The 13,333-nt window shown below is 39.0% G+C and overlaps 1 protein-coding gene across 1 annotated transcript; it reads left to right on the top strand.

Annotated features, from left to right (window-relative positions):
- Positions 1-304: 304 nt before the first annotated feature.
- LOC135118592 (uncharacterized) lies at positions 305-12,953 on the top strand. Its single transcript, XM_064041007.1, has 11 exons — positions 305-362; positions 2,461-2,571; positions 3,155-3,251; positions 3,960-4,102; positions 5,275-5,346; positions 6,032-6,114; positions 8,150-8,269; positions 8,358-8,508; positions 11,791-11,897; positions 12,346-12,547; positions 12,754-12,953. The coding sequence occupies exons 1-11, from the start codon at positions 305-307 to the stop codon at positions 12,951-12,953; spliced, it is 1,344 nt and encodes a 447-aa protein (XP_063897077.1).
- Positions 12,954-13,333: the final 380 nt, after the last annotated feature.

Genomic DNA, 13,333 nt, shown 5'->3' with positions numbered 1-13,333 from the left:
ACAATTTTTGATTCCAGCATCGAAGTGCTTGTTTAAGACCATAAAGTAAACGATTAAGTTCACAAGCAAAGTCTGTCTAATAAACAGTATGTTGGCAAAGATGAACTGTGATGCCAGAGCAAGAATGACAATTTCTTTAAACAACTCTTTAAGGGAACAACCTGGTATTTTGCTCGAATAGCACGGTTTTAGAAAAAAAAATATTCTCTATATTAGTGGCTTTGCCCTACAATAGAAGATCGTTGGACATGGAGCTATAAAAATAGCTGCAATACATTAATTGAACAGTGTCGACGTCAGTGAAATGTCTAACTTTTGTGACAGTATAGGCAACAGAACTAAGCCTTCCCGCGAGGCTAGAAGTATGTGAACCCCATTGACCGTTTGGTCTCTTGCCATTGTGGCGTGCCAGACCACTCGTTTCTAATACGGCTGGAACGCCGACGGCAACAAGAGGCCGTGGTGTCCAAGGCTGCTGACAGCTTCACCACAGTGGCAGTGAGGAGAGCAGCACGGAGCATCCAGTCGCAAGCAGACAGCTAGATGTAGCTATTTTTTGACGACGGAAGTGCCAGAAGCCATACACCCGACCCTCATTCGCCCACAGCCAGAAGGAGCGCTCGCTCTGCAGAAGATTTTGACGTGTTAATCAAATTATTCCGTATACCTTTGGAGAGCTGCTCATCCCACTATCTGGGAGGACGGGTGACGGGTAGATCAGTTTTCGGCCATTTTCTTCTAATACATGTTAGTAGAATTCTGATCGCTTTTGGTAGGGGTCAACAATTGAGAGAATTGAGAGTTTAAGTTTGTCAGAGAAGGTTGAATGAGAATGAAAGGACAGGTTAACAAAGTATGATATTTTTGTTGCTAAAGAATCATATCCAACACATTTATGTACTTCAATGATTTGATTGTTTTCTCTATTTCAGAGCAAGGTCATAAACATTTCAGACAGTACAGTAGAATTTACTGAATGCTTAAGCTTTCCTTTATATTGTATACTTGGGATGTCATAGATATTCATCGTATTTTCAAGTTTATCTCCAATAATATCCCACGCTGCTTTCTATTTATTTCTGGCGTTTGCAATAAAATGAAAATTGCAAAAAGATGCAAAGTGAATGTAAAATAATAAAAGTTTTTTATTTGTATTATAAATAATGCAAAACAATAAACATGTCTTTGTTTTTATGGTAGTTGAATCTAAGATTCAATTTAACTATAGCGAAAATATTAATTAATACCTTTGGTTAACCATAAGGGGGAACGCGTGATTGCCTGAATTTTGGATTCAGGAAAACAGATAGTTGAACAGCCATCAAGTCTTCGTAGAATAGGTATCATAGGCTCGGTTACAATCTGATTTATTAAATATCACTACATGAAAAATTCGCTAAAGAGGCTTTAAATTGAAATATACAAGATCACATTCGTTTTCTGTACATTAACGTTTTCTCCACATCGGTATGCTAACTAGACCTCTTCAATCCAGTTACCCCACGATGGTGTTTTGTTATGAAACTAAAGTATGCCATTTTTGTCAAATACTAATGTTTTGTTTGCCCGACAAAGTGGAATTGTACAAATGTGGAATTTCAAAACAGGCGATGATTACTATTTGGAAACAAATGAGTTTATATTGAAAACATCAATTTGCCGTGAGGGTGGGTGATCACGGTTGCTATAAAAGAAAGAACTGATTTTATTACGCGTGTCGTTAAAAGCAAAATCCAAATGCAGAAATCATTCAGTGTAAATAAATTATCAAATATTTTGTTAATGTGTGACTGACTTTGTTGGTTGTAACGTGTAGTTTTCGGATGAAGACGAAATTCGAAAGGACTAGTGGACCTTTGCTATTGTCACCAACAACATTGCAAAGCCGCGTATATGATATAATCTTTGCTGTGACCCCCGTGTAATAGTGATTATTGTGAAGTGTAGGGCACATAGTTCTAAAGACAATATTATTATGCTTAGTTTGACTGCTATTTGTGTCCTATTATTCAATATACCGTCTTGTTTAAATCTGTGTAAGTAATTAGTTTTAAGTTATTACTTCTTTAGTGGTCAATAATCTTAGAACAAGAGTGAGTCGTGGCGGCCTGGTGAGATTGAGTAAGAGTGTGGGTTGGATTCCAGGACCAGCAAGTAACAATGTAACTTTTCTTAGTTTGTATTTCTTGGACACCAATAACTATGTTTCGGAGGGCACGATAAACTGTTGGTCCCGGCTGTCATTTGAACATCATTGGCAGTCGTTACAGGTAGTCAGAAGCCAGAAAATCTAGTTACAAGTATTACCAAAGGGTACCAAGGTATTGAGGAAGTCAGGCAGTCCCTCCATGTAAAATACTGGTGCTCAGCTGAAACCGGTTAGACTGGAAGCCGACCCCTACATATTAGCGAAAAGGCAAGGCAGATGTTGTTATAGCTTGGTATTTGTTATATTTTCAGTACTTTCTTCTGCAAGTTGTGGCATTGACAACTCTCCAATAGCGCATGTGTATGATGGAATCACTCGCATTGAGACCTACCCTTGGCTCGGAATCCTATACTACCCGCATGGTAAGTATCTTGGAAATCATTGTCGAAGAGGAATCCTGGACTAGTCTGTAATCCCCAATTTTCCTTGAGCAAGCGTGACATTCTGTGGATCACGTGAACATTAATGTTCATTTGTTCTGAGTGTGAGAGGAGGCAGTGGGCCCTACAGCGGTACAATGGAAACGGCTGATGACGGAATCTAAATTGAGACCACGACTTTTGAGTTTGTTTCAATATTTCGTCTAAGGGTTAGTCCGATAAGAAATCCAGCCGCTCCTCCGATATCAAAATAAATTGTCGTGTAAAAGTGATGTACGTAATGTAAGTACAGCTTGCAAAATAAACGATACGAGCTTTGTTTGCACGATGTTGGTCATAATTGATATCACAAAGAAATAACAAATATGATGAAAACACTTTAAAATAGCTAAGTTCAGAATTGCAAAGTTACGTGACGCGAGTCGCGACCTATAGGGCACTATAGGTATAGAGACTGATTGTTGATGAATTGATAACAGTTGGTGAAACCTTTGACTGCTTGAGTTCTTGAGATGATTGCTGCAAGTATTGAAGTTGGCAATGATGAAGATAAATTAACTTTTAGGTTCTAAGCGTTACACAGTAGCCGTGGTGCTCGTGACAAGACAGATAGCACTCGGAGCTGCTACTGAAATAGACGAGTTGCCTAAAGATGACTTCAGGTAAATATAAGATCTAATTATGCATTTACAAGAATCCAAAACTATTGTATTCATTCATAATACTTATCAATTGACTGTATTTAATCAATAGTTTTACAAATCATCTTATGATAGGGAAATATTAAAACTAAGTATCAAAATATTCATCCGCATTGCTGTCAGCTGGGATCGTGCCCAAAAGGCTGGCTGCATTGCCACGCTGGATGGCAATGCATATCCTTTGGCCGAAGTATAGGCCAGCCCTTTGGTCACGAGTGGACTCCACTAATAGCTTACTGATTTCTCAAAAGAGTCTATGGGCACTTGGGCCCCATGGTCCCAAGGTTTCAACCCCAAACGGCTCAAAAATGCAATTGCCGGTAAGGTTTACATATTTGTGCCGTTTGAGGTTTTCCGCGGCTGCAGCAGCTGCACCGACACAGCTCGCCGTACTGGGAAGGTGGGAAGGTGCAAGGGTGTCGACGCAGGTTGCGTCCCACATCAAAGATCTTCCCATCTTCCAAGGCATTATAGACATCCCGTCTGGTCTCTTGCCAACGTCGCGTGCCAAGCCTCTGTATTTACATGTTTAGCAACTTATTAAAATATTTTTCAACTCGTAGGGAATAATGTTTTTGAGGCACCTTATCTTGACTGCTACATACCCCGTGAACCATGGTGCCGCGAGGAACAGTTAGTTATCTATAATATAGTAATTGTTTTGGTCAGGGCCCGAGCTCGCGTGGTCATTGGCCGAAACTGCAGCGGGGAGTCGATCGGTGTCCGGGACTACTCCTTCCACCCTGACTTCCGGAGAGGCTCCTACAGCACCCTAGCCATGATACAATTAGAAACTGATCATTTGAGAATGCGTAAGTGTTATATCGTCCATATGTCAGTCATATGACTGAAGCTGCTGTTTGATAGAACGACTTGCGTCTTTATAGAACTACATTTAATTGAATTACTAGGCCGGACGTTGATTGAACAAGTGTCACACAACGTTGCAAAATAAACGATCCCATTTCATTTTAGTAGAGTTTGCTCACTGAGTTTTTTACTGCGGTGCTATTAGTCACCATAAGAAATATAGTGTCAAAAGCTCGCACAGATGGCAGTCTCAATATTTTTAAGCGACTTCCCAAAAAGGAGGAGGTTCTCAATTCGTCGGGATGTTTTTTTTTTTTATGTATGTTTACCGATTGCTCGACGAGACGCCTGGACCGATTTGCAAAATTCTTTTTTTATGTTTGATAGGGTTTACCTCCCAGGTGGTCCCATAATCATCAAGTCTGGATCTGATGATGGAAACCCTGAGAAATCGAGGGCAACTTTCTAAAATTGTAGGCATGCATAGATTAAAAACTTGACGATGAGGTGTACCTCTGATAACACCATGCAACAGTGAAGGTTTGGAGCTGACGTGATGATAGAGACAAGAGAAGGTCAAGGGAATTCGACAACTGAATGTAAACTACCTCGTGTTTGGGCTTATATTATTCGTATTGATGAGAGCTTTCCATTAATGCGGGTAGTGACAACTATGCTCGTCACTGAAAAGCTAAAAATAAAAAACTTTTTACAAAAAAATAAAACCGTTTCCCAAAAACACTGAAAAGCAAAAAATACTATTCTTGGTGGCGAAATAAACTTAGGTACATCCATTAGACTTGATTAGACACTGACTTTTAGGCCGATTATGCACCTAAGAATAATTTATTTTTGCTATTCAGGTTTTTTGGGAGTCGGTTCTATTTCTTTGTAAAAAGTTTTTTTTTTTCGATTAAATTCACTTTTAATAGCAATAATTAAACGAAAAATTGAAGATAATACTTTCAACGACATTTAACGATTTAATGAATTGTCCTGTAGTGATAAAATGAAATGTAGCCATTTCGTGTAAGTGTAAAACTTATTTAACTATAAGTCGACAAATTTTGCGCACTGAATAAAATTCATTCCTTTATGTCGGGTACCAGAAATTTTCTTACCTAATTTTAACACGTACAAGCAAGCTTTTTTGTGAAATATATTGTGTTTTCAGCATTGCGTCCCATCTGCCCACCACCGACACACTTCGAGGATCAAACATTTTTTGCAATGATATTATCTGAAGGTAAGTAGCACGTAAGTAGGCAGCTTTTAATATCATTTTTGTATCAGTTTAATATCAGTTTTGTATGTACCAAATTTTATTAAAATTAGTTCAGTGGTTTAGACGTGAAAGCGTAGCTGAAAGACAGAGTTAATTTCGCATTTATTTTATTTTTCTATTGCTTTTTATTTATATCTAGCAGTACAAGTAGGTTAAATGGTTTGATAAAGCCTTATAATCATTGGCACAAATCTTGAGCGCTGACCTTCACCTGCGCAGAAGTAATTTATTGGGTCCTTTTTGTGGTATGTAGTGAGGCGCGGGGCTGTTGTAAAGCGGTGTAAAGTGGCCCGCAGCGCATCGCGTCATAGCCGTCACTCGGGATTGGTTCTTTGCTAATAAATCACTTCTGCGCAGATGAAGGTCAGCGCTCAAGATTCGTGCCTATAACTATACCAATATTCTGAATGCGAACGTAATTGTCTGTCGCGTTTTCTAGCGAAATCTATTGAACGATTAAAATGGAATTTTGTTACCCGACAGTCAAGAGTCTGAGAAAAAATAGGTTACTTTTGACCGTGGAACTGCGCGGAAGACCTCTTCCCCTTGACTTGCTAGTCATAAATATTGTGAATATCCAAGTACTTAAATCCTATTACTATTATTTATTGAAAAGCGATATTATATAACGTTCTTAATTTTCTAGACTGCGCTCAATCCACTGTTCGGATTCATAAAATGAAATATGTATCTCCCGAAGATTGCAAGATTTATTACAGGAGATCAGGGGTTAGTATTTGAGAAATTAGTTATTTACTATTTCAAGTATCCATTTTACACAAATTATATATTCGTCAAATCATAACTCAGAACCCGTAACAGCGTTTTGACACCAGCGGTATTTCGGAGCGACATCGGTCGGTTCGTACGTGGCTGTCACTGCAAGCCATTGAACAACGGCAGATTATGCCATTCAGTGCGTATACGTTCGGTGTTACTAAGCGCGACAGAAGTCCGCTAGTGTAAAAGCGCTGTAAGCATTGGTAGCAATAAACGCAGCAAAACTGAACCAGATTGTTATTTATCTATTATACTGCTTGTTACTAGCTGACCCGGCGAACTTCGTACCGCCTTTTCCTTATTTGCTCCCGTTTAGACCTACCCTGAACTACGACAAACATTTTAAAACCAAAATCAGCTCAATCGGCCCAGCCGTTCTCGACTTTTAATCAGACTAACGAACAACAATTCATTTTTATTTATATAGATTATTTATTTATTATTATTTACTAAGGTCAATTTCACATAACACATCACATGAGCATCACAAAACATTTAAATATTTAAGTCGCACCTTTTCAACGCAAGTACCATCTTCAACCACACCATCACCGCGTTACCGTGCCATCACTGACCATCAGGTGAAGTTGTGGTAAAATGTTTGATTATTGTATAAAAAAGGGCGAGTGCATATCATTATCTTTGAAAAGAGCAAAAATTATTAAAGTTTAGAAAACACTAGAAGAACACGCTTTATAATTTCATTATGTTAACAAGCCTATTAGGTATATCCCAGTGCTTGGCAAAGGCCTCCCTATCTCGCTTGCACATTTCGCGATCCTTCGACCAAGTCAACCAGTCTGCTTATATAAATGCACGTTAAAATTATTTGAAGACTACTAGCAAACTCCAAACACAGCTATTATACTATGTTCCATCATGAAGTTCTAAACCAAATCTTCCGGCTCCAGGAAGATGGTTAAATTAAGTTCCTTAGATTCCATTACATTGTCGCATACGGACCGACCTATAAGTGTTATAATTTGTTAAATATTAATTAATTATGTAGTTACAGACATGTGTTGTTGGGGAGTTTGTTGCGCCACTTCTTCTTCCCAGAAAAAACACATAGGAAGTGGTGAAGGGTGGGCATTTTGGGGGCTGTCTATTGTACATTCCTGACGTTCAGAAAGTGCTGTCTTGCAGCCAAGTTTGAATAAACGATTTAAGATTTTTATCGCATCTTAAAATATTATTTCGCTTTTTTTACCCACAACGGAACGGAGCAGGTATACATATGCGTTTTTTCATATAAATAGTAACACAATTGAGTGTCTATTTTTTTGATTTGAAAGTTCTGCCTGCCATTAAACCTACTACCGCAGCGCCCTTTGGTTCGTATCGAATGCTTCCAGAGGACGCTCGCAGTGACCAATAGATGGCGTCCGTCTATCGCCAAGGACGGACATGATACTCTCCCGCCGCCATTTGCTTTGTGTCGAATACACACCGCTCCGTGTTAATATTTGCCTATAATGTTGAATTTCTGAGGATTCTCGTGCAATAAGTGGACCTGCTGCTGTGAGACATTGAGGAATTATAGGGCAGTGTTGATTTCACGAGTTTTAACCAGTCCACCGGTGGATGAATCACGATTTAGCTCGCCGGCCGTGAGCCCATACCGCGACCACGCACCTTGGAACGAGGTATGATCACACTTTCTCAATGGTTCTAAGTGGGGTCCCTGGATTCACAAGGTACGTGTTGTAGTGGGTATTGGTGTCTCACGAAATCCCATCAATAGGGATTAAATTAATAGGTATACAATTTGTGTTCACCGCCATATTCATTCCAAGCATTTTATTTTCAATTTTTAAAATCCCCGCCTCCCGCATTTCTTCATTCTTCTTATTCGCCTTCTTCGTTTTTCATTTATAATTAGGCTATTACACGCCTCACCAAGCGTGTTAAAACACGTTTTAATTTTAATCTAGTCTTCATAAGGTTTTATCTTAGAGACTTAACTACCTACGTATGTTCACAGCTGGACTTAGATACAATGTGGCCGATGCATACGGCCTGCGCTAGAAGTGTTACGGGAGGACATTGCGTGTGGCGGAGCGGAGCCATCCTAGTGGTCAAGATTGATCGCCGCTGGAGACTGGTAACTTGACACAACCCATCCATCGCCTTTTTGGTAGTGCCAGTAACGAGCTGGCCAGGCCGTAATCATTGTTTTTGTTGTCTTTCAGTTGGGTTTCGGTATTTACGGACCGGGATGCCAAGCACCGGCCAGGTTCTTGGATTACAGTATGTATCACGACTGGGTGCGACGAAGTGTAGACTTGATTGGCAGGCCAGCCGTTACTAAGGTCGCCCCAAACCACCTCGTATTAAGAAGAAGTGAGTTCTTGAGTATCACTAGCTTATGTTGTCGAAACTATTTTTGGATAGCCTGTATTTCATTCTGATATATGAGCTATATTTATTACTGCCAAGTTTCATCTAAATGTTAAAACATACAAACACCCAAACGGGTAGAACATCGGCCAAAGAAAACTTAGGCCTGAGTTACATATAGATTCTGTTATGGCACCATGGAGAACAACGATCTCCATGGATGGCACTTACACAATAACTGGTGCAGTGTTGCCATACCGAACAAATGTGGCGGTGACAGCGATATCGCTATCTGATCGGATGTGAAAACGTTCTGACACGTGGTGTGATTCTCAATATTCGGAAGTAAGTTGGTAGTTTGTAACGCTATCAGGTAAAACATCATTTTATAACGCTCCCTTTATTTCGGTTATGAAAAGCAATTTCTTTGGTTGAAACTGGTTAAAGAAATAAAGGATGATGGGCAATTTTGTATGAACCCTGGCCTGATAACCAATAAAGTTCTAATGTATATTAGATTATTGCTTATACCCTACAGTTACTGAAATAAAACAGTTCATGTCAAGAATCGACCGGAAATAAGTACAGTCGGGCACAAAAGAGTTATACTTTATGCACCCATTTTTTTTTGTTAAAATAAAATCTATAATAGAAAAAATCATTGTATGATGTATTTTAGTCAACTTATCACTTATTTAAATAAGCCTAGGGTAGACTATCAATAAAAATCGGTCTTAATTGTTTTAATAGCAAAACAAAACTTAAAAACTTTTACTTTTATCACCGTATACTATTTTCATTATTGGAGATAGCATTTCCTCGTTCTGCGGCACCAGGATAGTCGGCCCTGGGTTGTCGAATTATTAGAAAAGTAGCGACACACCCCAGCTTCGCACGGGAAAACAGTATTTCCTCACTATTTAACGGATGTTACTACACATACAAACCTTCCTCTTCAATCACTCTATCTTTGAATATAATAATATATTAAAAAACCGCATCAAAATCCGTTGCGTAGTTTGGAAGAATTGCTTGCAAATGGACATAGGGATATAAGGACTGACAAAGCGACTTTGTTTTATGCTATGTAGTGATACACAAATAGTAACCAACCGGGTGGTCAGGTCCACAAGGGTACATGAGGGGTTTTATCAGTAGAATAAAGTTATTTAAGTTGTTTGTCAGCTTTCACAGAGTTCTCATCATATGGCACAACAGGCTTATTAGCCAGGACAGTCGAAAGTCATTGGTGATGATAGATTGATGCCAGCACACCTCCAATTCCACAGGATTATATTTCGAAGCAAGATGTATCCTGGCCATTAGATGATGTCTGTGCAAGTACTCACGATAAGTATTTACATTAAATGGGCTACGAACTTGGCTGAACTGATTTGAAAATCTTTCAGTGGTGGAAAAGCTGCGTTATTTATAATAAGAAGCTTTATATACCATACGTGCCAAAGTGGTTTAATTCCATAGGCAGTCGTAGGCTTACAGGACTGATATCTTTTTTCCCCAGTGGTTAACAATGTTCCACCCATAACAAAAATTGAAGCTTAGGGTATAAGCTATCATTTGATGTGCAAATGGTTTTCATTGGTTATGCCGGTTAGACTCACTGGACCGGCGGAATACGTACACCTTACGTTATGAATACTACCTGCTATTTTTTTATTTTTTTTTATATGGACACATGCACCTTCCGTGACACGTCCTGACTGATATTGATAATAATATAATGCACTTAAACATCCCTCCCATACGCAATGGAATGGTTCAAGGTCATGGGCTGTCCTATGCTATCAAGTGTCATAACTTCGTTCTCCGGTGGTTTACAATGTTTTGCCCATAATAAAAAATGAAGCTTAGGGTTTAAGCTATTATTTGATATGCAAAGGGTTTTCATTGGTTATGCCGATTAGACTCACCAGAACGACGGAATACGTACACTATACGTTGTAAATACTACCTGCTAAATAATCTTTTTTTTTTCAATAAACTTGGAAAATATGGGCCCAGACACCTTCTGTGAATCGTCCTGACTAATATGGACAATAATATAATGCACTTGAACATCTCTCCCATACAAGATGAATTGGTTCAAGTACATAGGCTGTCCTATGCTATCAAGTGTTATATCTTCGTTCTCCGGTGGTTTACAATATTTTGCTCATAATAAAAAATGAAGCTTAGGGTATAAGCTATCATTTGATATGCAAATGGTTTTCATTGGTTATGCCGTTTAGACTCACCAGAACGGCGGAATACGTACACTATACGTTGTAAATACTAACTGTTAAATAATCTTTTTTTTTTTCAGTAAACTTGGAAAATATGGGCACAGACACCTTCTGTGAATCGTCCTGACTAATATGGACAATAATATAATGCACTTGAACATCTCTCCCATACAAGATGAATTGGTTCAAGTACATAGGCTGTCCTATGCTATCAAGTGTTATATCTTCGTTCTCCGGTGGTTTACAATATTTTGCTCATAATAAAAAATGAAGCTTAGGGTATAAGCTATCATTTGATATGCAAATGGTTTTCATTGGTTATGCCGTTTAGACTCACCAGAACGGCGGAATACGTACACTATACGTTGTAAATACTACCTGTTAAATAATCTTTTTTTTTTCAATAAACTTGGAAAATATGGGCACAGACACCTTCTGTGAATCGTCCTGACTAATATGGACAATAATATAATGCACTTGAACATCTCTCCCATACAAGATGAATTGGTTCAAGTACATAGGCTGTCCTATGCTATCAAGTGTTATATCTTCGTTCTCCGGTGGTTTACAATATTTTGCCCATAATAAAAAATGAAGCTTAGGGTATAAGCTATCATTTGATATGCAAATGGTTTTCATTGGTTATGCCGTTTAGACTCACCAGAACGGCGGAATACGTACAATATACGTTGTAAATACTACCTGCTAAATAATCTTTTTTTTTTCAATAAACTTGGAAAATATGGGCACAGACACCTTCTGTGACTCGTTCTGACAATTATTGACAATAATAATGCACTTAAACATCCCTCCCATACGCAATGAAGTGGTTCAAGTCCATGGGCTGTCCTATGCTATCAGGTGTCATATCTTCGTTCTCCGGTGGTTCACAATGTTTTGTCCATAATAAAAAATGAAGCTTAGAGTATAAGCTATCATTTGATATGCGTATCGTTTTTATTGGATATACCGGCCAATTTTACCCATCATCCTTTATAAAAAAGTAGGTATGTACTAAAAAAAGTAATCATTTGATTTTCAGCCACATCTAACTTACAGCGTTTCGGCGAGTGCGATAGGGAAGAAATGAAATATGAAATTTTCACTGACAACATTGACTTGCAGAATAACGGCAAACTAGTATACAACGTAAGTCTCTATTGACATCCTGATCATAAGCCTATAGGCACTAAAACTAACACGTGTTGATCGATTGGTTCGTCCGTGGATGGGTGACCATCTTGTTATGACGACTTCTCCGTTTTTCGGAAGGCACGTTAAATTGTCGTGTCCCGGCTGTCTTTTGAACATCTTTCTTTGGCTGTCGCTAAGCTTATCGAGTATGGTCGCCCGGATAACTGGTTGGAGTAGGTTAGAGGTACATGGAGCGGTTGCTCCATGTAGAAAACCGGCACTCAGCTGCAGTGTGAGACGGCAAGCCGACCCCAATATGATTGGGATAAGGCTAGGCAGATGATGATCAAATAAAGAACTCTTTATAGCATCACAACTTTATTACTCATAACTTCACAACAATAGTCTGTAGGTGTACCTGTCTATAGCTGATTCAGATTGATATGTTTTCCTTTTTTTTCAGCTAACCATACTGTCAGGCTTTGAATACTCGTGTATAATCTTCAAAGCTTCAAGCGGTGACGACCCGGCAGGTGCTGTACCTATTGTGAAACTTCGGAGGTGGTGCACCGGATCAGCCGGACTCTGCATGGGTGGCTTCCAATACCTGGAGATCGACTTCTTCGTGGAAATAAAATTCTTCACAAGTGTAGACTTGCGCGTTGGTATATACGGAAAACGAACTCAAACCATAGATCCGATTCAAGCGTATATATTTCTTAATGAAGCTGCGCCTTATCCCGAAATTGAACCGTATATTGTAATCAGACACAAGTATCTGGGTATGATCAATGATACACGATATAGCCTGTACGGTAAGAAGAAAATGATATTCCGACGTAAAAAGTACCGTGGCCCGGTACTGAATAAGACAACAACGACAACGATGACGACGGCGACGATGACGACGATGACGACGACGACGACGACGACGACGACGACGACGAGACCCGACGCCATACGACGAAACCGACGCCCAAGACGAAACCGCCGACGCCCAAGACGAAACCGCCGACGCCCAAGACGAAACCGCCGCCGCCAAATTTTGACGACGAAAATGTAGTCTTATAATTGCAAATTCTACCTCTTTCGTTGAACCTATTTTAACCTTTTCTATGTAAGCATTGCCATAATTAAGTCGCATGAGTAAGAGACGAATTAAATTTTATCCTTACTCAGTCATTATGTATGGCTGAACCTGAACTTATCCTGATATTTTTCAAGTGAGATTTAAAAAAAAATTAAAGACGAATTGAAAAGAACAGAAGATTTCTAAAATGTAATGAAAAATAAAAAAGAGAAATAGTTTAAAAACTAAAAAACAAGTGTAAGACTCTCCAGGTTGTAGTGGTGGAAAGTGTCTCGTAGAAGGATACTCGTTGTAGAAAAACCAGTTTACTAATTCAGTTTACAATTAGCATTTATTCTCTAGTTTCACAAATCCGTATTAT

Source organism: Helicoverpa armigera, chromosome 24 (genome assembly GCF_030705265.1).
Source record: "Helicoverpa armigera isolate CAAS_96S chromosome 24, ASM3070526v1, whole genome shotgun sequence".
Classification (NCBI taxonomy): Eukaryota; Metazoa; Arthropoda; class Insecta; order Lepidoptera; family Noctuidae; genus Helicoverpa; species Helicoverpa armigera.
This window is presented reverse-complemented; position numbering and strand designations above follow the sequence as displayed.